The 25,246-nt window shown below is 39.3% G+C and overlaps 4 protein-coding genes across 4 annotated transcripts; all 4 read right to left on the bottom strand.

Moving 5' to 3' along the window:
* Positions 1 to 9,587: 9,587 nt before the first annotated feature.
* LOC141834402 (uncharacterized) lies at positions 9,588 to 10,864 on the bottom strand. Its single transcript, XM_074721751.1, has 4 exons — positions 10,343 to 10,864; positions 10,079 to 10,272; positions 9,804 to 9,999; positions 9,588 to 9,731 (listed from the first exon to the last, which is right to left on the bottom strand). Exons 1-4 carry the CDS (start codon positions 10,862 to 10,864, stop codon positions 9,588 to 9,590), a joined length of 1,056 nt encoding a protein of 351 aa, XP_074577852.1.
* A 3,470-nt stretch (positions 10,865 to 14,334) lies between these two features.
* Positions 14,335 to 14,901, bottom strand: LOC141834446 (RING-H2 finger protein ATL40-like). Its single transcript, XM_074721784.1, has one exon. The coding sequence runs from the start codon at positions 14,899 to 14,901 to the stop codon at positions 14,335 to 14,337; it is 567 nt and encodes a 188-aa protein (XP_074577885.1).
* A 1,151-nt stretch (positions 14,902 to 16,052) lies between these two features.
* On the bottom strand, positions 16,053 to 18,491 carry LOC141834445 (uncharacterized). The gene is made up of 7 exons (XM_074721783.1): positions 18,474 to 18,491; positions 17,695 to 18,014; positions 17,177 to 17,252; positions 16,981 to 17,067; positions 16,819 to 16,899; positions 16,409 to 16,462; positions 16,053 to 16,178 (listed from the first exon to the last, which is right to left on the bottom strand). The coding sequence occupies exons 1-7, from the start codon at positions 18,489 to 18,491 to the stop codon at positions 16,053 to 16,055; spliced, it is 762 nt and encodes a 253-aa protein (XP_074577884.1).
* A 3,197-nt stretch (positions 18,492 to 21,688) lies between these two features.
* Positions 21,689 to 23,145, bottom strand: LOC141835319 (zinc finger CCCH domain-containing protein 35-like). The gene has a single exon (XM_074722764.1). It carries the CDS (start codon positions 23,105 to 23,107, stop codon positions 21,953 to 21,955), a length of 1,155 nt encoding a protein of 384 aa, XP_074578865.1. The 5' UTR covers positions 23,108 to 23,145; the 3' UTR covers positions 21,689 to 21,952.
* Positions 23,146 to 25,246: the final 2,101 nt, after the last annotated feature.

Genomic DNA, 25,246 nt, shown 5'->3' with positions numbered 1-25,246 from the left:
CTACTGTTGAATAGTATTGTAAATCTGTCAATCATGACAAAACATATCAATTCATCACAAATTCATTTTATGACAAGATAAGGTGGGTCAACCTACATCATCTTTATGAACGTGAAAGAGTAGAAATCTTCAATCTAATTTAATCCAAAACAGATTTGTGAATTAGATAAACAGTATATATATATAGGCAGATTTAAATCATCTAATTATTCTTTGCACTCTGATTTTGCACATCTAAACACACTCACATATCTACAAATATAAATCTAGAAAAAATTATAAAAACCTATCAAACCCAAAATAACATAACTTTAAAACAACTTATATAAAAATAGTAGGCTAACAAAATTAAAACTTAAAAGATCTTAAGAGAAACATAGAATTTCTTAAAGACACACATACTCTCTAAATAGAAGATTTAGCCAACTTAATTTATTTATAATTCTAAAGAAAAAGGATTTTCTCATATTAGCCAAACTTATTGAAGAAAAAACAAATCTAGAAATTTTGAACTACAATTGAAAGATCTCCTCTTACAAGTAAAAGTTTTATTGGAGAAATCTAAAACACAATTAGAAGAAAATTAAAAGAAGACTTTAAGATATTACACATCATCTTGGAAGAGTTAAATATAAATGAACAAACTTTAATATGAAAATACATAATAATGAAGAAATTCTAAATTTTACACAACAATATTTGAAAATCAAAGAAAACACCTATTATAAAGTAGACTTCCCAAGAAAAAGAGATCAAATATTGATGTAATAAAATAATATAATAATAATACTATTAACATCATTACATCACCGTATAACTTTATTAGAAAACAAGCTATTATAAATAGAAACACAAGTGCAAAAGAATAATCAAACAACTAAGTGGAAAAATATTATAGAACTCTTAACAAAAGATTTAAGTAAATTATCCAGAAATATTATTCCTAAAATACAATCTAAGACATATTCTTTTTTGACTTATACACCAACCGAAACAAAATGAGCCTTACAAGATGACTCAAACAAAAATATTTACTGATCCTTCTAGAACCATAAGAGATTTTTAACAAAATACAGTATCTTGATTAGATAACTTGTTAGCTAGAAGAGCTAGTACTTATATTCATCAGTTAGAATAGATATTAGATGTAGAAAGAAATTTGGAACTCTTCTCAAACGCACAAATGAATGCTCTAAACCCTAGATATTTATACAGTCATGAGGCTTTATCATTCACCACCTCTATTTTTAGACACCATAGAACAAAAGCACTACACCTCCCAGATGGAGTCGAAGAACGACTCAATCTTATGATAGAAGAATCTGTTAGACAATCTTTGCCGGAGAGATTAATATTTCGCTGAATTACAATTCAATTCAACTTATCTGTAGAGATGACTTGAACTGATAATTTCAAGCTGTCAGTAGGGGCTGGTATTTTCTCGAGCAGAGATCTGAGTCGGCTGAGTCGTCGAGTGCCGAGTCGCCGAGTGGCCGAGAGCAGAGTGCCGAGTGGCCGAGTTGGCTGAGAGCCAAGTGCCGAGTCGGCCGAGACGCCGAGAGCGGAGAGCGGAGAGCCGAGTGGCCGAGTGCCGATTCGACCGAGAGCTGAGTCGGCCGAGACGCCGAGTGGCCGAGAGCCGAGTCGGTCGAGATGCCGAGACGCCGAGAGTGGAGAGCCGAGTGGCCAAATACCGATTCTGTCGAGAGCTGAGTCGGCTGAGACGCTGAGAGCTGAGTCAGCTGAGACGCTGAGAGCTGAGTCGGCCGAGAGGATGATGTCGAGGCCTGCGTTCAACGCAATTTCTTTAAAACAGATTCGTCCCCTCTGGCGGTGCTTAGAGGTCACGACGGACGTCTGTTTCCCAGGATACAACGACAGAACCGCAATGACTGTCAAGCACAGACAGATCGCGGCAAACTGAGAGAGTATCCGAACGCTATCACGAAAGATGGGGTAAAAGGTGGATTTTCTGGATGATTATCTTCGCTCAAAATTTGGACTCTTATATAGAGTTTCTCCTTATACATTTGCATTCACGCCATTAACCTGTATTCATGCATCTATATGTTTATGCATTCAATATGCATAACGTTCATGCATCACTAAATTGCATTTATGCATGAATGTTCATTTGAGCAAAAGAAACATTTTCAAGTGGCAAAATATTGGTTCATTCGCTTGGGTAAATTTTGTCCTGACCGGTCCGACATTCAACGCGCACAGGTCGTGCTCGCACACAAGTTACCTTGCGGGTAGTGCAATCCGGGTCCTGAATTTGCATCCCCCCTGCGCACCCACTGTTGGGTCCAAAAGGATGTCCGTATCTCCACAATGGCATGATATTGTCCACTTTGGGCCTAAGCCCTCATGGTTTTGCTCTTGCGCTCTACCCAAAAGGCCTTATTCCAATGGAGATACTTTCCATCCTTTTAAACCCATGATCTTTCCCATGTATTTTAGATGTGGGACTATGTTTGCACCCTTGCAACCCAACAATCTCCCCCTCAAACAAAGGACCACTGGAAGCTCCCCTACCATTTCTCATGGTCCGGCTGTCATTTCTCATGGTCCGGCTGCCATGTCCCTCATGGTCCGAGCCTCCCCTACTTCCTTTATTTTTCCCGAGGGTCCCCACATGGTTAGATCTGGATCATGGCTCATCCGGCGGTTAGTCCGGTGAAGAGCAACCTGGCTCTGATACCACTTGTTGGGTCCAAAAGGATGTCTGTATCTCCACAATGGCATGATATTGTCCACTTTGGGTCTAAGCCCTCATGGTTTTACTCTTGGGCTCTACCCAAAAGGCCTCATTCCAATGGAAATACTTTCCATCCTTTTAAATCCATGATCTTTCCCATGTATTTTAGATGTGAGACTATATTTACACCCTTGCAACCCAACACCCACGCGTGAGAGAGAGTCTCTCCCCTTGCATTTGTTCACAACATCAATGCTTGTGACACAATATAAACCAACAATTAGGTCTTGAAACTCCCAATGTGGGACTATATTCTCATTCACAAAGGAGTCTCCTCCTTCCACCACCTTTTATTTCCATTAAAATTTCCAACAGAATCTACTAGAGCACTCACTACAATAAGACATAATTACATACACTTAGCCTTAATTGCAGTAAACAAGGGAAATGAAATGTGATTTGGTGAAACATAAACACAAGCGGCGTGATTAATGGTACTCCTTGTAGGAAATCCTTTGCTCCGTGATTACTTATTTATATTGATGGGCCAGCTCGAAATCCAAAGTGAAAGCTTTGTTCAAAGGAACTTTCTTCCTCATATGCGGTCAAACTTTGACCGTCAAAGCTAACTAATATGCACATAATTTTGTATCAGGTCTTATCGAAGACAGGAAAATCAGAAAGTTATTCTCTTCTTGACAAATTGATTCGACTTATTTTGACTCTACCAGTTTCTACTGCAACATCAGAGCATGCATTTTCTGCAATGAAAATTGTGAAGAATAGGTTGCAGAACAAAATGGAAGATGATTTCTTATCAAGTTTTTTGATAATGTATATTGAGAAGGATATTGCTCGCAGTTTTGATGTCAATTCTGTCATAGATGAATTTGAGTCTATGAAAAAGCGAAGAGCGCAACTTAGATTGCATTGAATGTAACTTATTTCTTAGTTAATTCAAAATTTATTTTATTAGTGTGACAATGCGATGTTAAAAAATGACCCCCTCGGCAAAAATCCTGGCTCCGCCCCTGTCTCTAAGTACCTGACTTTAAATGACCTAGCAGAACTAGAATAATTTGAAAAACTACACTCAAGATTATAAGCAAATTGGGAATTCTACTTTGATGAAGAACAAAACATAATCATTAGAAAATAAGAAGTTAATTTAATGAATCCAGCAGAAACAATAGCTACTTCAAGACCATCATTTAAAGTACAATATTCAAAAAGTTATATGAGAACTATGAATTATGGATAGAGACATCCTCCTAGAAATAGTATAGCTCCATATACAAACAACAACCCCTTACTAAGGGCATCCACAGTGGGATATTTCCATCAAATATTTGTAGTCTCCACATCTACATCATCAATCAAATATCTCATCTCTCTTAATATCCAACTTCCACAATGAAATATACCACAAACTAAATATTTATGGGTCCCACCTATCAAATAAAATCTAACAGATAAAAACCATCGGATCTATATCGCTTTATTTTTTTAAAAAAATTTATTATTAAAAAAAATTAGAAATCGCCAGGCACAAATTTATTCATGGTGATTTCTAATTATCGTTGAAATATCTCTCCATAGTGGGGGATATTTATCCACAGGGATATTTCTTTAAATCACCCAGTTAAATATCCCCCACTAGAGATGCCCTAAGGGCGATTGGAAGAAAAGAAGGCAACCAGAGATTACATTCTTTGAACGTAATTCTGTACTCTTAAACATAACAGAATGCGACCTATAATTATATAACACATACTTAGAACAATGGATTGTCTCGGTAAAAAGAGACTATCAAGAAAAACATGAATTAGACATAAGAACAGGAGAAGTCATGATGAGAGTTGGAAAAAATTACTGGAAGCTTATAAAGAAAAATTTTCAAAAGAAATAGCTAGAATAAGTATCTCAAGGAAATAACATACCGAAGTTCTGCTACACCATCCATAGACTTTTTATAGCCAGAAATGCTAATATTGGTTTATATATTAAACAAAGAGAAGATATGCGAGACTTAGAACAATTACAACTATTTAGCTGGAATTGGATTAAATCATGTTGTAATGATTTTATAGCATTTACAACAATCTTGAGTAATTATTGTAATCTTGAATTAGTGTTATGGGCGTTAGGGAATAGGTCACGGTTCGTCGAGCTCAGCAGGAACCTACTGCCCCAGCACCTCGGCCCCGAGCCGAATCCGCCCGTTCGGACGTGAGGCCCGCCAGCCTTATCATTCCACCCCGACACCTTGGCCTCGAGCCGACTCCATCCGTCTAGACATAAAGCTCTGCGGCCTCATCGTTCCACCCCGGCACCTCGGGCCCGAGCCGAATCCGCCCGTTCGGACGTAAGGGCCACCAGGCCTTATCATTCTACCCCGGCACCTTGGCACCGAGCCGACTCCATCCATTTGGACGTAAGGATCCGTGGCCTCATCGTTCCACCCCAGCACCTCGGCCCCGAGCCGAATCCACCCGTTCGGACGTAAGGCCCACTAGCCTTGTCTATCCGAAACGGCCCCACGTGGGCTTCTCTTTTTCCAAAGACCACTCCCCCATCACCATGTGGTTGTGAATATTCTCCTGCCTCCCCTGCCACTCATCATGGTAAGACACGTGCGTGACATGATCCCTCTCTTTAATGCAAGTCAGCGATGGGACATATACGCTGACTATACCATGCTCCCTGACACATTCATAACAGTGATGGGACCCAATCACGTCATGATGTGATATAACGTCTTCAGTTTGTATAAAAGGTTAGCTTTGTGCTGAGGGAAGGTATGCAATATCACACCCTCTCTCTGTTTTACTCTCGCTCTCCTCCTTTTCTATAGAAGCTAACTTAAGCATCGGAGTGGTCATGTCGGGGCAACCCCTAGCCTTCCAACTCACGTTCTTTGTGCTTCCAGGGGTCCAAGAAGTTTTCCACCTTTGTCACCACTCAATCTGGCTCTAGTGAGGTGCTGAAAAGAGGCTGCTCATCTAGAAGTAGATCTCAACAGGAACAATTAGGATAAAAACTTTTTAGTAAAGTACTTGAAGACTTGAAAAGAAATTCATAAGACATGGACAGATATAAAAGTAGTACCACTATATGACAACATAGGAGTTAGAGTACAATATATAATTTCAATCCTAAAAGAAAAATATGCATACATACAAATACAAAAACAACTAAAAAATCAACAAAATAATTTTTATAGTCAAATCTACACTCCACAACAATATGACTTAACTACACATCAACCATATCGTAGGACACTAAGACCTACAATACAGACAAAATCAAAAATAAAACTTAGACAAACATATTACTTAAGAAAAAGTAAAATTAGAAAACTATACTTAAACAAAACATGTAAGAGGATATAAATCATAAAAAACATATATTAATACCATTAGTTGGCTTATTTTAAATTAGATGGGAAATCAGTGAATTTTTTATTTTAGTTTTAAATCTTGATAGAAATGTTTCTTTCTCAATCTGTCGGTGAACCTAAGTTCATTGAATTTTTCATTTTAATTTTAAATTTTAAAATTTTTTTATCTCAACTCGCAGATCAACCAGTGCATATTGTGAGCCTAGATGGGCAGGGGCGGAGCCAGGATTTTTATCGAGGGGGGGTCATTTTTTAACATCGCATTGTCACACTAATAAAATAAATTTTGAATTAACTAAGAAATAAGTTACATTCAACACAATCTAAGTTGCGCTCTTCGCTTTTTCATAGACTCAAATTCATCTATGACAGAATCTTGATGATACATAACATTTTTCTTTTCCTATGTCTTCCAACACCTGAAGAACTGGATCAAACATTTCAAATAGACTATGTAGAGATTTTAAATGAGAACTCCAACGTGTGTTACCTGGACGTTGAATACTTCCAATCTAATTCTTTCCCCTTCCTGTTTCAAGCTCAAACAATTCCTCAATTTGAAATGCTCTAGCAACTTGCAATTGATCATGACGTTTCGAAGAAGAAACTAAATTACTAATCAAAGTCACATAGGAAAAGAAGTTCTCAACAGGTATGAGACTTTTAGCTGTTGCCACCAAAACTAATTGCAGCCTATGAGCAAAACAATGAATATAATATACATAATGACATTCCTCCAAAAACAAAGCTTGCAAACCATTGGAGCTCTTCAAGACAATGGATTTCAACGATGACGCTACTCTCATGTCGGCCGTCATCATAGGAGCCGTAAACATGGTCGCCACCTTCGTATCCATTTTCACGGTCGACAAGCTTGGTCGAAGAAAGCTTTTCATGGCGGGTGGCCTTCAAATGTTCATAAGTCAGGTACAATAGATCACATCAACCATTGCATTTCTGATTTCTGTATCCTCGATGACACGCAACTCATAGTAAATATTCTGTATAACTCAGAGAGATAATTTTGATTGCAGTGTGTGATTGGAACTTTAATGGCAATCACACTGGGAACCAGTGGAGAGAGGCACATTCCAAAGATCTACGCCGATTTTCTGGTCCTCTTTGTTTGTATCTACGTGGTGGGGTTTGCTTGGTCTTGGGTCCACTTGGATGGCTGGTTCCTAGCGAGATATTTCCTCTTGAGATCAGGTCGGCAGGGGGGGCGACTGCCCCAGGCGCCCCCCTGTAGCTCCGCCACTGTAGATGGGTCGGTTCGTCTAGATCTATTTAAAAATGAATTGATAAAATTTTAACCTAATCATTTAAATTATTTAGCTAGATGGATCAATTTGACGGATATAATTTAATGACGGTTGTTCAATTGAACTTGAGGTATTTTGATAATTAATTTAAAATCCTTCAAAGAACAAACAAAAAAAAGATCATATCAAAATATTTATTAAAATACAAACTTTAAATTTATATTATAATCATACTATTTAAACATATAAAAATTAACGAGACATACATATATTTTATTTAAATATATATATATAATGATAAATCTCAATCAGTCTTATGGACTCAATTTCTGAGAGTGATATCTAGTCTCATTTCCCACCAACTACCAAAGTAAATCGTAAAATGATAAATCTCAGACAGTCTCATGGACTCATTCGGCTATATTATAAAAGTGTTAATAATTTTAATTATGACATTATTAAAATAAGATTATTTTTAAGATTAAAAAAAAAATTGGATCCCCCTCTTTGATTTTTGCCCTTAAAAAACAGTTTAACAAAACAATTAAGCTGCTAGATATTACATAATGCAATCGTGGCATCAATGCTGCGCCGGCGCCGGCAATTTGGTTTTCCGGTCGCAGAAGAAGTCGGCGAACTCCGGCGAGCTGTTCTGGCAGCGGGAAGAGTCGGACGGAGGCACGAATCCCCTGGGTAGCATCGCTGACAAAGCCCCACTCGTCATCCGGCCGGCGCTGCCGCCGTTCCTCCTCCAGCTCCAGTAGCGTCCGTCGTCGGCGGCGTAAGGCCACGGCCACCTCCGAGGCTTCAGGAAGTGGGCGCGACCTTGGTGGTCGTTTCCTCCTCGGTCGTCGGAGCTGGAAGAGCAGAACATCGGAGGGAGAGATGAGAGGAGGAGAAGGAAGAAGAGGAGGGAGGCCGAGAAACTCATCGGAGCCAGAGAAGAAGCATTCGTTCTTATCGCAACAGAACAAGGGAGGAAGAATGAAGCGGGCTGATGGTACTCTTTTTGAATCGAATTGAATTCCTTACGCTTTCGATTATATTGATCAGTTCGATTTTCTGCATCGCCTCCATTAATTCCTTATAATTTAATATTGCGATTGGAAAGCCAAGAGAAGCGTGACTTCGCCGGAGCTTTCAATTATGCTCGGTTAACTTTCACATTCAATATTCTGCCTCAAGACAGTCGTTTCAGTTTGTACTTTTATTTTCTTAAAAAAAAAAATCCTAAAGAGACTTCTTTAATGTCATTTAATTCGTTCCTATTTATCCTTTTCTTCATATCTACTAGGTATCAGGATGGTGTGTTCATATCAAGATACTGATAGTTGTAATGTTATTATATGAAATCTTTATGGATATGTTCTAAAATGATGAAGACTTGAGTATCTTGATTATGCCTTTTTTTTGTGAGATAATTTTAATATAGTTCTTGAACTGATTTCAAAATGAAATCTATTTTAGATTATAGTTACATGGACAATTTCCCCCTTAAGTGATTGAACTTCTAAATCACTAGAGCAAAATGCAATAGTTTTCTTACATTTTACTTGTGTTTTCTTTAGGGCATTCAGCACCATTTGGATGAACAAATGAACAAGAACATAAAGACTGAACAAGTTCAATGACCTACACTTTTCTCAAATAATAACATTGTGGTACCTGCAGATTAATTAATACAAGAGTCAAATGATAAGAATAGATGTTGATAATTGTCGGCGAAGACCACAATATCATATTAGTCACTGATTAGATTTAGCCCGGCCGGCCGACGGCAAGGTGTGGCTGAATGTTTCATTTTCTAGCTCTACTTTCTTTTTTATGGATTGAAACTCCTCCAATGAAGTCTCCCTGTGCAAAAACAAGTATAGACAATGGAGACAAGTATAAATAATGGAGATTAGATGCTGATGCTTTCACCTTAATTAATCTCCTACAGATTGAACTTCCAGATAGTTTCAGAAAGTGAAACACTCTAGAACAAAATTTTCTAAACTGAAAATTATGTTTCTATACAATCTCAAACCATTAAAGTATAGACTTTGGAAAAGGAAGAACAGAATAAGTAGATGCTTTGCAGTCCATTTTTCTGAAGATTGAAATACAAGAAAGAAATTCACTAACTGATGTAGCTTTACTCGAACAAGACTAATGGAACAGTAGAGAGGTAATAAACACAAACACCTTCATTACCTTCATGGAGCCAAAGTCTGAAGGTCTCCTAAAGTCTCAAGTTGAGATCAATATCGCCAGTAGGTGATTCCCTTATCTCAAGCATTGTTGTTTTCTCATTTCTGATTGGAGCAGTGTGCAAGAAATCATAGAATGGCAACTCTTTAGATGAAGAGACGTTGACTGTGTTTTTCTGCAGCAAATGAACAGGCTTATTTACTGTGACTACAGATGAACTGAACAAGAAGACAAGCATAAGTCTTGCCTGAGCATTCTTCGAACTGAAATCAGAATGATCATACTGAAAATATTGGGGCATGTCGAAAGGTGTCGAACTTGGTGCTGAAACTGAAGCCAGGCTAAGGAAATTGCCATCACGAACACCACAATTTTCCTTTATCCTTTTCTCAATGTAGAGATCTGAACTTGTCGAGTTCGCAAATGGAGTTGAACTGTTTCCTCTGAGATACACCACATTACTTGAGCAAGCATGCTAAACTTTGAACTGAACATTGAGAAATCATCGAGTAAAATGAGTACCTAGAAGCTTGGAATTGAAGTCTAACCAAGTTACTTCCGGTTGCCTGAGAGCATTCATTGGAGAGGAAAGGGTGTTTACGAGGGCAATAAGCTTCCTGATTCCCAGCGACGACGACCTCATCGAGATGAAAAGCCGCCGCCGCCGCCGCTGCCGCTGGCCGCTTGTTGCAGGCCATCATCATCGCTACTGAATTCTAAGCATAGCCAAGAGTGAGTCGTTAATTATTATGCAACGAACACATTACGCAAAATTCTTCTCCTCACCTTGTTTTGTTCTGATCTCCAGCAAGAGAGCAAGTCGTAGTTGTTTGAGTTGTTTTGGTTTGAAGGGGGCTCCATCCGGTGACATGTGGGAGAATTCGCCTGCAAAGATGCGATCGGCGGCGGCGGCGGGGGCGGCGGTTGCTTCATATGATGAAGAGGGACTCCGATCTTCCTCACCAGCGAGGCGTCTTCTTTTGCATCGACGGCGGCGTTCCAGAACATGGGGAAAAACCCCGGCGGCGGCGGTGGTTGTTGCCGTTGCTGCTGCTGCTGCTGGTCCATGAAAAAAGTGGAGGCGGCTCGGGGTTTCATGACGGCGGCGGTGGCCCGAGGCGGTGGCGGGAATCCCAACCCTTGCGTGGAGAAGTCGGAGGAGGAGGAAGAGGAGGCTACGCCAGCGATCCTCTGCTGCTCCTCCATGCATCGGAGCTTCTCCAACTGTGCGACGCCCAGGCCGCGCTGCGGGATCTTCTTTAACTTGTTCTTCTTCGACGATTTGTGCTGCTGCTCCTCGAGCACCATGGCAGCCAAATCAGAGGAAGACGAAGGAGAGAATGACCAACTCTGCCTGTCTTATCGATTATTGCAGGAGGAGGCGCGAGAGAAGGAAGGGACGATCTAAATCGAGAGCAAAAAGGAAGCAGATTTTGTCGGATTCAAAGAGGTGTTGATTGAATCTTGTCTCATTATCGTCCAAATTCTCTCTCCGCTCTTGAGCGCAGACTTCGCAAGGTAACTCTCTGTCACTGCTCTGTTTTTTTCTCCTCTCTAATTTGTCGCTCCCTTTTATGCCTCGCCTTCCATCTTCCTGCGTTGGATCTGATCGATCCACGGAATCAAACCCCCCGAAATCTATAGATTTCCAGAGAATCCAATTTGTTAATTAAGGTAGATCACCACCCATTACTTTGATTTATGATCCATCAATCCATGATCATGCAACAAGGAAAAACTAAAGCATTAAATCCCTTTTGGATTTCAGAATCAATTATTGCGTTAAATATCCCCCCTTTTTTTCATACTGAAAACAGAGGATAAATGAGAGAAAAAAACAAGGAAAATTAAGTCACGGAGACATTTATTGATTGAGGCACGACAGCAAAACAGAGGGAGAAAGCCTGTAAGATACTTGCATGCCATGCAACGTAGATTCACTCGAAACGGAGATCAGAAGAAAATTTTCACTTTACCCCCTCTCATATATTTTATCCATATAGTTTGCCTTTGTGACTGTGTGTTATTGAGTTTTTATTTTAATATATGAAACTACGAGGTGTAAAGTGAAAACTCTCTCCATGCATGCGATCGCACTGACATAGCATCATGGGATGCACCTTTTGGGGTGGTCCAATGCCACTGGGCGCCTCTTGACACCATCACCATGCATGTCATCATCATCCAGCGTGCATGCATGCATGCATGCATGGCGAAATATAGCAGTTGGATGCACTGATGATGCCGACAGGATCTGGACATGTAACATGCATGCATGAGAGATCTTTAACATGCATGCATGCGTTGTAATATGACCCCAAAAAAGGGTATTGCTAATTTAGTTTGAATTGGCAACTTGTGTATTATTAGTTAATTAGCAAAGTTTTTTTTTCTTTTAAAGGAAATTAAAAGGTTTTGCTTGCTTGCTTACTAAAAGAAAATTCTATGGCCAATTAGGAAACCCTAGCTAGCTAGCCCTAGGCTTAGGTGGATGTGGGGAATAATTTTTACCTACTCACCTTGTCCTTTGTAAAAAAACCTAGGACAAGGAATTGCCATTTCATAGGAAATATACAAGAAATATTTCTTTGAATATAAGTCATGAGGGTTTGATGTTTAACCTAATTTCGACTAAAAATAACATAAGTTTTTTAGCACAAGCAATATGTATGTACTAAGTGGAGGATTTGGCATATTCATAAAAGTGAAGTTCCTAGCTTATTATGAGGGGAGTTTTTAAAGATAAATGTCATTAGGTCGGTCTATAATCTTTGGACACAATTAGATCTTCAATCACATGGTAACCAATAAGCTCGCCGTGCAACAATTAATATAAGAATTAAGCTTAACCTATCATTTTGTGTGTTAATTCACATTCTCGCGGCTAATCTTAAGTCACTATTTGTATCCTACAATTAAAATGAGAAGAAAATGCAATGACTTAACTACATAAAATCACACTAATAATTATTGCAACTTTCTAAAGTTTGAATATTTATCACACATTCCATTCCTTTAACCTACCTCTACAAATTTTTTTCCGGTCATGCGAATAATCTCATTAACAGTGATAGAAAAACTTGAAATCATACTCTCTTTCCAAAAGAATAGGGAAGTCTATTTTCTCTTTAGGTTTACATTCATAACCATCTCTCCTTTAAGTTCTTGGTCCCCTCGGAATCATTTCTCTTATTGGCCTTCTCAAGTGGCCCTAACTCGAAAGCAACCACCAATGAATTTCTTTGATGATTTAAAATGCAATTTGGTAGTAGGTTACACCCCCTCGGAGTCACAGTTAATTACGAATCGAGGATGAGTTCAACCACTTAAATAAAAAATCATAAATCTCTCAACCCACAACATCCTAAATAACTAGATAGCTATTTGAGGTTTAATTTGTATCCCAACATTAGATGTTACTTCAAAATCGAACATATAAAGAAGTGTATATGAGAGTCAACTAAGTTTGGTAGCCTTAGATGATGCCTAAGATTGGGCATATAAAGAGGTATATCAATGTTAACTTATTTTAGTAGTCTTAGGTGATGGTTCATTATCGATTAAACTAACGTGAGAGCCTTTCACATGTAGTAAGGGCTTTTTCTCTCTTCAATTTATATACAAAAGCATATGAAAGATGCGAGATTAGATAAGAAGAGTGAAAATCAAGCTTAATTGGATTTAAATGGTAATTAATTAAATTAAAAGAATGATTTTTAATTGGAAGAAGATACAAAGAATGGGAGGATTTAATAAGGATGAATCTATTTTTCTTTCAATTTTATTTGCTTGAATGGGCCTTATCAGGCCAAGAAAGAAACATCTCCTAGATGTTAATGGGCCTGTGTCAAATGCCCGGCCCAGTTGGTCTTGAACAAAAACATCTAATTTTATATTTTATTTCGGTCTTGATGCGATTATTTTAATTTAATGAACATGAATTATGATTTACAAATCATTAGCGAGTCATGTTTATATCAATCAATAAGGATGTTGGGCATCTGCCTCTCATATATAGTATATCAAGACCACCGTTTTTCATCGCTCATTCTTGTAATGCCGCCCAAGAACCTACTGCATCTCCTTAAAAGAAGTAAAATTTTGCTCAATACTGAGCCAACCTTGCCTCATACCTCACAAACCTTGGGACTTCAAAAAATAAGTGGTAGTTGGTTTCTTCATGAAGTAGATATAACTCACACAACTTGTTAGACTCATACTTCACGCGATCCTTGATCTTTAGACATAACTTCCAGTCTCCACACCATCAGACTCACCTCCAAACCTCGTCGCATAAAAAAATTATAATCATTAGAAACCTCCTTTTTTCCACCAACAAATCAATCTATCATAGTCATATTAGTCATTCCCACATCATTCAAATTGTGAATAATCTTGTCTCGGATTTTAATAAGATGCGATTATTTTAATTTAATGAACATAATGGGATTTACAAATCATTAGCGAGTTTTTTAATAAGGTAAACTAAACAAATCGCATCTTTCTGTGTCAGATAAATTACAATTTTTATTAATGAAATAAATTTTTTAAAATTCAAAACTAAAATAAAAATAATTGCGAAATAGTAACTCTATGCGTTAAACACGAAGAAATATTTTTTTAAAAAAATCATTGATGATTTCTATTTAAAATACATAAGATATGAAATACCGGAGAAGAAGAAAATCACATATTAAGCAATTAATTTGTTAATTTACATAAGAAAAAAATGGACATCAAGGATGAAGAATTAAAAGGAAAATCAAATGTAAATTAGACTAATCGGATTCGGATTCTCTGATCCCTTCTTCCACGCCGTGCCCTGCTGGCTGCGGCGGCGCGGGCGGCGGCGACGTTGGCGTTGACTTGACGGCCTCCTTATCGCCTGGGTCAGCATTGCGCCGGCAGAGAGGGCACGTCGAATGGACCCCGAGCCACGTGTCGATGCAGCCCAAGTGGAACACGTGGCCACAGTTGGGCAGCGTCCTCGCCCGCTCCCCCTCCTCCATCACGCCAAGGCACACCGCGCACTCCGCCGCCACCTCGCAGCCTCGGCCGTCGTAGACGAAGGCCGGAAGCCCCGCGATGGCGGCGGCGTCGAGGCGTGGCAAGCGGACGAGGACCGCGGTCGTATCAGCACCGGAGGCGGCGGCGCGCTCTCGGCCGCCGAGGGCCTCGTGGGCAGCGAGGTAGCGGGCGAAGACGTGAAAGAGGAGGACGAGGAGAACGACGAATAAGAAGGAGACGATGGTGGCGAGCATCGTGTGGCCGTCGATGCCGTAGCCCGCCGGCGTCGGCGGGGGTCCGTTGCCGCCGGGGACAGAGTCCGACCCGTTGGTGGCCATGCGATGCTCCTCCGTTCGTTCTTCGATCGTCGCGCATACAAGATTTATAAACAAATGTCAACGCTTTGACCATGAAGTTGTAGGTTAATTCTTGGCGTCACCATTTCAATTTGAAGAATTTGTATATAATTCTTCTGCGATGCTAACTCTTTTATTATTAATTGCACCAGTGCCAAATAAAATGTCAACGCTTTGACCATTAAATTCGTAAATATTTCTAATAGATATATGCTGAATGTTTGTTTATTATTAGCAATGCATGATTGTATGTATTTTGGGCCACCTTGCGCCATCACGTCACGCACTGTACGTACGTTGGCTTCCATCAACTGGAAATTAAAGCTGAATGGTATTGATGGAGGCAACAGTCGCTTCCAACAACTCCTCGCGCTCTTCTTCCCCTTCCGCACTAATTGCATCTCCATTCGCCGCCCCATGCCATGCCATGCCATGCCATGCCACACTAACTTACTTATGGTTCTGCCCTTCTGCGAAAAGCATCCACCTGGACTCTTCTCCTTTCACCATTTCATTTTCTCTGCGGAAAGCCTACACTACACTACAGTCTGCACTACACTACACATGCATTCAGCAACCAACCCCTTGCATAGGCAGCTGGCATCGTATCTCACTGTCGTTCATTTCATTTTCGATCTGAGCTGACAGCCTAGCCAACATCGACGACCATCCCATTCCATAGGCACTTAATATCACTGCCAATTGATAGGGAAAACTGGACATAATTTGGATACGCCGTGGCTTTGCTAAAATTAATTACATTATATATATATACTGGCTGCAGCAACCATTTAATTTCTTAAAAATATACATGAGCGCTAACTAACTAACTAACTAGTATTACATTGCATTATACAGGTAGGTACGTTGTTCTTTCCGGAAGGGCTATGTAATATTGTACTCCTCGTCTTCTTGCTGATCAGTGTCATGCTCAGCGAGAAAGCTACCAGCTGCGCGCAGATGAATTAGTGATCGAGTGATGACGCAAGCTTTGTATATCCCAGATTGAAACATCGAATTGCTTACCGAGACGAAGCCGGCACACGTGACGCTGAAGCCTTTGAAAGAAAATGGCGCGTTGTCTGATAAAACAAGCTGCAGGGAGCAGAAACAGATACGAAGTCTTCAGTTAATTAATGATAATCTTCGCCAGTGCACGAGACGAATTCCGAATGAAGCGTCCGGTAGAGGGTGAAGACGAACGGTGCCGAAATGCTCGCGAAGGAAGCTACACCGGTGACGCATCCTTGAGCCATCCCCTGAAGTCGTAGCATGCATGCGTTACAGAGAAACCAAACAAGAATCTCATCATTAAAAAGTGATGCAAATTTCGACAGGTTTTACCTGTTCAGCAGGTCCGACTTCTTAGACACAATGCTCCTAAGCTGCATTGGCAATTGACGGATCAACTCCAGTGGTTATAATAATACCATAACCATTCATCCCCGATCGGATCATTAGACAAGTAAATGGAATGAAAACCACTTACGCTTGGGTCGACCAAAACACTCAGCGCCGCAAATGCAGCAGCAAAGTAGGGGACCTGCAAAACAAGCTCGGTAAGCTTCGTTTACAAAATATAGCAAAGCGAAGCGTTAGCAAGAAGTTGATGGATAAAATAATTAATAAAACCATTCATATATGAACTTGAATTACGAGATATATCGAACAGAATTAAGTATCTATAAAGCATAAAGAGTATTTGAGACTAGAAAACATTAGAATATGTAAACATTTGTACAAGTGTTGGTCCATTTTGAGGATGATGCAGAGATTTGAGTAATTAGCTTACCCAGTATGACCACGCGCCACGCATAGAGGAGATCTCTGCAGTATAGAGAAAAACTAAAGTGCCAAGCATTAGTCCGACTAATTGGATAGATAGCAAATGAAAATTACATGTGTGCAGCTGGCCAGCAGGCCGATAATCAAAAGTCTCTCCTCGCCAATGACAGGTGCTAGCAATGGCATCAATAATAACTGGGATAATACACATGATGCGATGCTTAAGAAGAATATACATTAGTAAAGTTGCCATTTAACAGAATTCGTTAGGAAAACCTGTGATGTGGCTCCTAAAGAGCCAACGATCAGCATCAAGTCAGCAAACTGATCTTTGTTAAACTGAAACTTTGCTTTTAGATAGTACTGTCGAAATATGAAGAATCAAAAAGTCAAATGTGCACAATCACTGGTCAGTTATGAAGTATGTAACACTATTTCGCTTTTGGAAATACAATAAGAGCGAGGAGAATACCAATAGGACTGCTTGATAGCCACTGTTCGCAAGATTGGTAAAAAAAGCAACAGTTGCAGCTCTCGTTAAGGTTATGCTGCGTGGCCGTAAATAAAAAAAATAAATCAGACCTCAGGTAAACATAGAATTCACAAGATATCCCTCAGTTGGACATGAGAGACTAAGTGGTGGACAATTTTTCCCTTTCTTACTTCCTACTCTCTAATTAACATTCATCGGGAAGCTTTAGTTACAGTTTCAGTAACATCAAAATTATGCAGGTAATAGACAGAATTTCCCTAAAAAAAGGGTAAAAGACTAGTTGATTGATTCATTACTTAGCTCTGTCAGACATGTTATCAAAATTCGTAATATTAATTCTGAGCTTGGTCGACGCTAAAATTTTGTATAATTTAGGTAGTGCACATGAACTTTCGACCATCAATTAAAGTTCATGATGAAACATGATTGGCCAAAATTAATTCAGTACACGAATAAAAGGTGAAGTCGGACTGATGTAATATGCTTGTGTGACTGACCTACTCCTCAGGAAGGTGATCATGTCACTCGATGCCGGAATATTCCTAAGAGCAGGCAACTTGGGAAGCGACGACTCATCTTCTCCGGAGCAGAGCGGCAGGGTGGATTCCTCGTCGGCGAGAGAAGCTCCACCATCGGTTTCCGCCAAAAAGATCTTCATGTAGAGCGCCGCAAAACCTGCGACCGAGGCCGAGACCTGGAACGTGTAGGAGGTGGGAAGGAAGCGGGCGACAAGGGTGCCGGAGACGAAACCGGCGAGGGATATGCCGGAGAGTACGCCGAAGGCCGAGGCCCTTTTACCCTCGCAGACTCGATCCGCCTGTAGAGGAAAAATAATTAAAAACAAAAGATAAATAATTAAATTCTTTTTTCATGAAATATAATGTGCGATGAATAATTTAACGGATTAAATAATGTAAATATTTAAAAACGTATATAAAAATGATTATTATTATAATTATTATTTATATAAATAGTACAATTCGTTAAATTAAACAAGCAAGCTTGAACATATATGCATTCAGCTTGTTAATGCTCGTGAACAATATTCGAGAACAACATTCGAGAACAACATGCTCATTAATAAAACTCTTATCAACATGTTAAACAAATAAAAAAACTTTCAAAATAAATAAGTTTGTATTATTAAGCTTAATAATCAACTATGCGAGTTTAAAATATAAAAATTTCAAATAATCAAACATGCCTAAATCGAGAGCTCAATAATTTCTAAAAGAATCAAATTCAAGTCAAGCTTAAACTAAACTTAAGCTCAAACCAAACTCAAGCTCGGCATGACTCAATTACTTTATTAAACAAGCTTAAATATCATAAAATTTGACTCGACTTAACTTGTTTACGCTCAAAAAAAAAGAAATTGGGATAATTCTTACCAAATGAAATTTATGTGTTATTTCTACCATATTCAATCATAATATTCTTTTTATTATTATTCAAAAATTTAATTAAATTAATATATGTGTTGAGGAAGAGTACATTAATTTAAGTTAAAAGAAAATAAAAACAGATTTATTATTGTTTTACTAGGACAGATATTCTACTACTAGGACGACTGTTTTCTAATTAGATGAAAAATATTTTCGTTGCAAAATTAGCAACGAATCTGCTATTTTTCATCGCAGAAATTTACGACGAATTATTACAAATGAAAATTTTTTTCGTCGTAAAATTTGTCGTTAAACGCTTTTGCGACGAAAATATTTTTCATTTTCGTCGTAAATTTCATCACAAACTGCCTTTATTTTTGTAGTGCAATAATCATTTATAATATTTCATAAATCAAATATAAAAATAAGAAAATGACCTAACTTCAATAAATTAAATAATCTTCATTTCTGCTTTACTCTATTATGTTTAATTTCTAGTAACAATAATATTTTATTTCCAATCAATTTAGTGTAGCATATGTAATGATAGAGATGTGCAATGAACCTACTTGTTTTTTTTTTTTTAAATAATTTACTTTAATTAAACAGCTAAGTCACTAGTTTAATTTATTTATTCTCTTTGTTTTTATTTTTTATGTGTTGATCGTTTTGGTCATTTTTGTTTTCTAATAAGCAATAATAGAAGTAAATTGAAGTTTTTCCTTTTTAATTAAAAATGCGAAAAAGTATTAATTATTTTTTAAAAGTAACTACGATCGCATTAATAGAGCAGATAATATAAACTTATCGATAGCTTCTATGTTTAATTAATTTTAATATTTCATATAATGTTTTCTGTCTTAAATGATATAATTGAAGGGTAACAAATTATCACTTTTAATTATTGCTCTTTCTATTTCATTATTTTTCATGATTATCCATTTTCTATGTTTGCTTATATAGTTTTTTTAATCATAGATTAGTGAGAAAAAAAGACAAAATTATGTTTCTACTATACCTAGATTAGAATATAATGAAATGGACAATAAACTATCCTTTCATGATAATGACTTGGAGAATATATTAACTCTACATGATGAGAAATATATTTATAGAATATCCATATTATTTTCCACAATGTTTCAAAGTTATTATAGTCCAAAATCTTTGGTTAGGATCTTGTTAATTCATAATGAGTACCATTATGATGAATTAGTCTTCAAGGAGTAGACTAAAAGAAACCTAACATAATTTTAAATAGTAAAATAATTATAAATAACAATTAGTGAAATAGTATCCTCTACAAAGTTAATACCCTACCTTAATGATTGATCTTAACAAACTCGACCTTCATTGGTTGGAGTCCACTCCATCTAGATTGTTTATGTTAGCTTTAACTCATATGTTCGTGGGGATACAAATAAGCCTAGGAGCGGACTCAAAAAATTTATTTAGGGAGGGCACAATTCATATAAAATCATAAAAGTATAATTTATATCAATTAAAAGACAAACATCCCTAATAATACTATACTACAATCAATCAAATTTATCAAAATATGATGGATTAAATCTTCTTGACTTATTATTGAAATATCTAATTTTGAATTTATGCTCATGGGATTAACATGACCTCTTAGATAATACTTTTTTCAAACTATTTCATGAATATTGGATTCATAATCCATAATCTTAAATCTTAATCTCTGAATCCAACTGAAGAGCAATTACATCTAACCAATATGAAATTTATCAGAAGTCTCTTGAGATTTTTTTTTCAATACAAATTTCATAGATTTTTTTTTAACGATAGTATTTTTTTCAAAAAATATTGATTCTTGAATATTTAATTTTTTTGAAAAAAAATATTTTAACATATTAGATAATTCTTAAAAAAATAAGAATACTTAAAATCAATCCTAAATGATAAAACTAATAAATGTTCACCAACCAATACTCCAAAAGACTAAAATAATAAAAAACATTTAAGATCCCTACTTATTAAAATAAGATGAAAATTCAAAACATCAAATTAATAATTAACATATAAAAAATAATAAATAAATATGATATATGTTTTCAAAATATCAAAATTTAAAAGTCAAAAGGGAAGGAAAATAAGAAAAAATGAGATACATTCACAAATCACAAATTAAGGAGAGCAAAATAATTTTTCAGAAGAGGACAAGGGACCGTCACCTTAAAAAAAGATTGGAAAGAAATTTTTATAACTTTTTATTTTTATAAAATAAATTTATTTTATTATTAAAATTTTTAAAAGTATACTACTATTTATTTTTTAAAAAAAAAATGAGAGGGGGTCCGGTCCAATACCCCTTGCCTCTTTGTGAATCCGCCGTTGGTCCAGCCGAAACGAACTTGGTCTTATTCAAATTTGTTTGACAAGGTGACTAAGCCAAATGTCTGAAAAATAACAAAACCCTTGCGACCAGGTAGGGATGCAAAGGAAGGGTGCAACGGACGGGAGTGATGTCATGCATGCGTGTGCTCGTGTTTGATCCATAAGAGTTTGGATCCGACGAACCCCAATGAACGAGATCAATGTGACACCAATTAAATGAAGAGACACTTGGATTGGATCTGAGTGTGCAAGGACACATATCATGTGACCTGATTAAATGAAAGGACTGTACTACGCACTAAAAATTGGGGTCCATTTTCACTTCATTCCATTCATGCGTATGTGGCAGTCCAAATAATCAATCAAGCCATTAAATTGCACTATTATTTTCTCATATTTATGTGCTTTTCATAGTTAAAAGTGGTAGATCAAAGACTAACAATAATACTTTCCTATGCGTTAACACACACAATTTTAACCAACAAAATAATAATGAAAGAAATTAACCGCTAATTTAAAACAAAAATTATGTCACATCCAACAATGTTCTTCTTTCATCACCGTCCGCATAAAATCTGTAAAATCAAAAATGCAATTTATATACATATCCTAGTATTATCAACTTTCACTTTCAATTTTATGCGGACAGGCATCGTCATTTCCCAAACTGAACGACGTTCCTCGTTAAGGTGAAGCAATATCTTATATTAAAATAATGACGATTGACCGCATAACATTCCAAATAAAATCGAAAGCTATTTTAATAATTAACCAAAAAAAATAAACATGACACTTTCAATTGAAATTTCCACAAGATAAAGCTGATCCTCCTCGCCAGTGTAACCAATCCTGGAGTTATCCTGCACCAAACCAGATCCCGACCGTCCGTTCGCTATGTACAATTATACTATACATCCTTTCCGGGCTTCTAAGTTCACTATTTACAAACCACCCACGTTTCCTCCGTCCGGGTTTTTTTTATATGTTTTTTGAATTTATTTAAAATCGTTTACTTCACCAGGTCCGATACCCAACCGACGTCCGGCGATGCGGCGCCCGGAGAACCGTCTGCTTTCTCCATCACGCACTCCTTGCTCAGCTTCTCGAAGATCTTGGCCCTCAAAGCTCTCCCGGACTCGACCCTCTCCGCCGGCTCTTCTTCGCACGGAGCGAAGCCGCCAACATCGATGGCGTCGAACCAGCCTACGCCACCGGCGACCGCGCTGGGGGTCGCTGGCAGACTGCAGAAACCCGGCCTGCCCCTCGGTGACGAGAAGGGGCCATTGGTTGCTTGTAATCCCCATGAGCAGGGGAACGTGTTGGCCTTCTTTAGCTGCAACTGGCGCATAGAGGCGACGATCTCGTTGATCGATGTTCGAACGGGCCAGGAGGCGCTCCTGAGGGTGGCCGTGTTGGGCGACATCGGGGGTGAGTCGGACGGCGGGGAGAGCGGCAGTGTCGTGGTTGGGGACGTGGGAATCAGGTGCTTCGAGATGTACGACTCCAGCGCTTGCTGTCGCAGAGGCGAGCCGTCGTACGACTCGATGGCCGCCACCGCTGACTTACCGGGCGTCGGATGCTGCTGCTGCTGCTGCAGCTGTGGAAGGATGCGAAGCTGATCCGGCGTATGGGCGAAAAAGCAAACGCGGCGGCGACAGGCGGTTCCGTCCTTGCAGGGCTGCGTGCGATAGCGGGCAGGGTGAAGCCAACACTCGAAAACCCCGTGCGCGTACTCGCACGCGTCGCCGCGCTTGCAACCACCCTTACGGAAGTCAGGGCAGGCGGCGCCGGAGTAGTGATACTTATGCGGATCGCGACGCCGCGCCTTCTCCCCCGGATGGGCGAAGGGGCACTCGGTCCAGTCGTGGGAGCGGCCGCGCGCACAACGCCGCACCTTAAACTCGTACATCCGAAACTCATCGGAGGAGTACACGTCCAAGGCGACATCAGACTCGTCCGCCTCCTCCTCCGCCGCCGCGAACTCGTCGCACGGCAAGTACTTCTGCAGCGTCGCAGCAAGGGCCGACGACCCGCCGTAATCTCCGCCGCCATGAGCGGCAGCGAGACCATAACCCACACCAGCAGCCGGATCTTCGAAGTGGGAAGACCATGGCGGAATGCGAGCCGCCAACAGACCACCGGTTTCCCCGCCCACCATCATCATCTTCTTCCTCGCTCAATTAACTATTTTTGTCGATCTATCTGAGGGCATGGCGTGGAGACGAGGAGAGGGAAGGGGGTTGAATATAAACAAGCTGCCTAACTACGGTCGAGTCAAGAACCAACCAGGGCTAGTTAATCTGAGCTCCACGGCGACAAAACTAACGGCGTCAAGATCGCACAGTGGTCCGTGGAGGCGGTGGGAGCAGGTACCGGCAGTCGTACGACGACCGTAACGGCGTGAGGGGGGGAGTCGGTTTTAAGGAGGACGTGGGACACGTGGAAGGAAGCAAGGGCGAGGTGGTGTTGATAGGCCGCCAGGGCACGTTCTCCCGTTTGGCAGAAGAGAAGATCACGATTTTGCCGATGCAGGTCGGTCCAAAATAAACCGGCTCACGGTTCATGGTCCCGAGCCGGTCCGACCTCACGAGATGGGGACGGTCAACCTGCACATGGAGGTAGTAGCCCACTGACGCAGCGCAATTATGAAACTGATTAAGGCGAATCAAATGGCAACACCGACTCGGATTAATTTCGGATCCAGTACTGAGCATAATTAGTGCGATGCCAGAAGCTTCAGCTACTTATTTCACAAAAATATATTTAAAAAAATTAAATTAAATTAAATTTAGGAAAAGAAAGCGGCCGTGACCGTGATGGGCACGCAAGCAGGCACGTGACGGGGAGCACGGTCGCCCATGCCGCACAGCCAACGCCGGCGTCCGTCGCAGCAGGACAATCAAATAACGTCGTCAGAAAATGAAAAACGAAAACAACAATAACAGGAAACGTTTTTTTTTTATTTAATTTTTGTTGGCTTTTGCTTTGCGTCAAAATAAAGGAAGCGGGAGAGACGGAGGCGAGGACGAAGGGGAGTGATGGGGAATCAATGCGAGCGTACGGCGCCACTCCACGCGTCGGGGTCGTCACGAGATCCGGGCCCAGGAGTTGGCTTGGGTCGTACACGTGGCGGCTTGCCCCTGTCGACGTCCTAACCGACAGGCTCGGCAGCCTTAAGCGACGCGCAGGAGGGCGAGACGGCGCCACGTGTTCTTCGCGATTCCTGCAGGAGCGAGAAGGGGAGCAGGCTCTTACCCCCCGATCGGTTCGGTCGAGCTGGTTCAGCTGGCTGAACCCTGAAAACTATGAACAGGTCATGGGTAAAAAAGTAAATTACCACAAACAAATTGCAAAAAAAAAAACATTTTTTTTCCAATGAAGAAGGAAAACTCATACTTAATGTTGGTCCTTTACTTCAGCTTTCCTTGCAACTTTCCCCTCTTCCAATAAAGCACTCAGTTTTACCATCATGCCTTGCACCACAAGAGCACAAGAATCTGAGACCAGGTCAAGTAACATATCTAGGAAGCTTGCTGAAAAAACATATATATATATATATATATATATAATATTTGTATGGAAATTAATTGTTCATCACACTGTTAATTAAATTATTCAAGTAATTGTGAGGATGCACGAGATGTCTCTGTTACTGAACACATGGCCTGAGCGATGATGAAAGAGCCATCTGGATAAGAACTTGGAGACTTGATCACCAAACCAAGAAAAGCACGTCCTGATTGTCTCTGGGTTTGTTGTCTACGATATTTGGTTTGCATGCCAATTAAAGATGCTGAGGAAGGAGCTGAGAGGGCAAGTGGTGGTTGAACAGTGCTGATGAGCTCGAGGAGGTGGAGAGCTTATCCTCTTTGGGATGGGGTCTTTGAATTATAGTAACGTTGCTTCCTCCATGTGTTTGTTTTTTTTTTTTTTTAATGAAAGCGTGAGAGGGAGGACAAATGGGATTTGTTTCTATTTTACTAATATCGGATAAATCCACGCACCACTTTCAGCAAAAGATGGAATCCATCACTTTAACGGTTTCATATGGTCGATCCATAATTATCTATAAGGAAAGGTAAATCAGAAAGTTATAATTGGACATGATAAATTTATTATTATTTTAATATAAAACTTTGAACAATCATCTCTTGAAACAAAGAGAACATTGCCTCGACTTTGCCACTAAGCACTACAAGTTTATGCATATTTAACTAACATTTCTCCTTATATTATCCATTTTATGATTAAATGTTTATGATTTTATTTTTTGAATTCTATTTTAAAAATTACATAAATCTAT

This window comes from Curcuma longa, chromosome 9 (assembly GCF_044706935.1).
Source record: "Curcuma longa cultivar G26 ecotype Majalengka, Jawa Barat chromosome 9, ITB_CL_G26_1.1, whole genome shotgun sequence".
Classification (NCBI taxonomy): domain Eukaryota; kingdom Viridiplantae; phylum Streptophyta; class Magnoliopsida; order Zingiberales; family Zingiberaceae; genus Curcuma; species Curcuma longa.
This window is presented reverse-complemented; position numbering and strand designations above follow the sequence as displayed.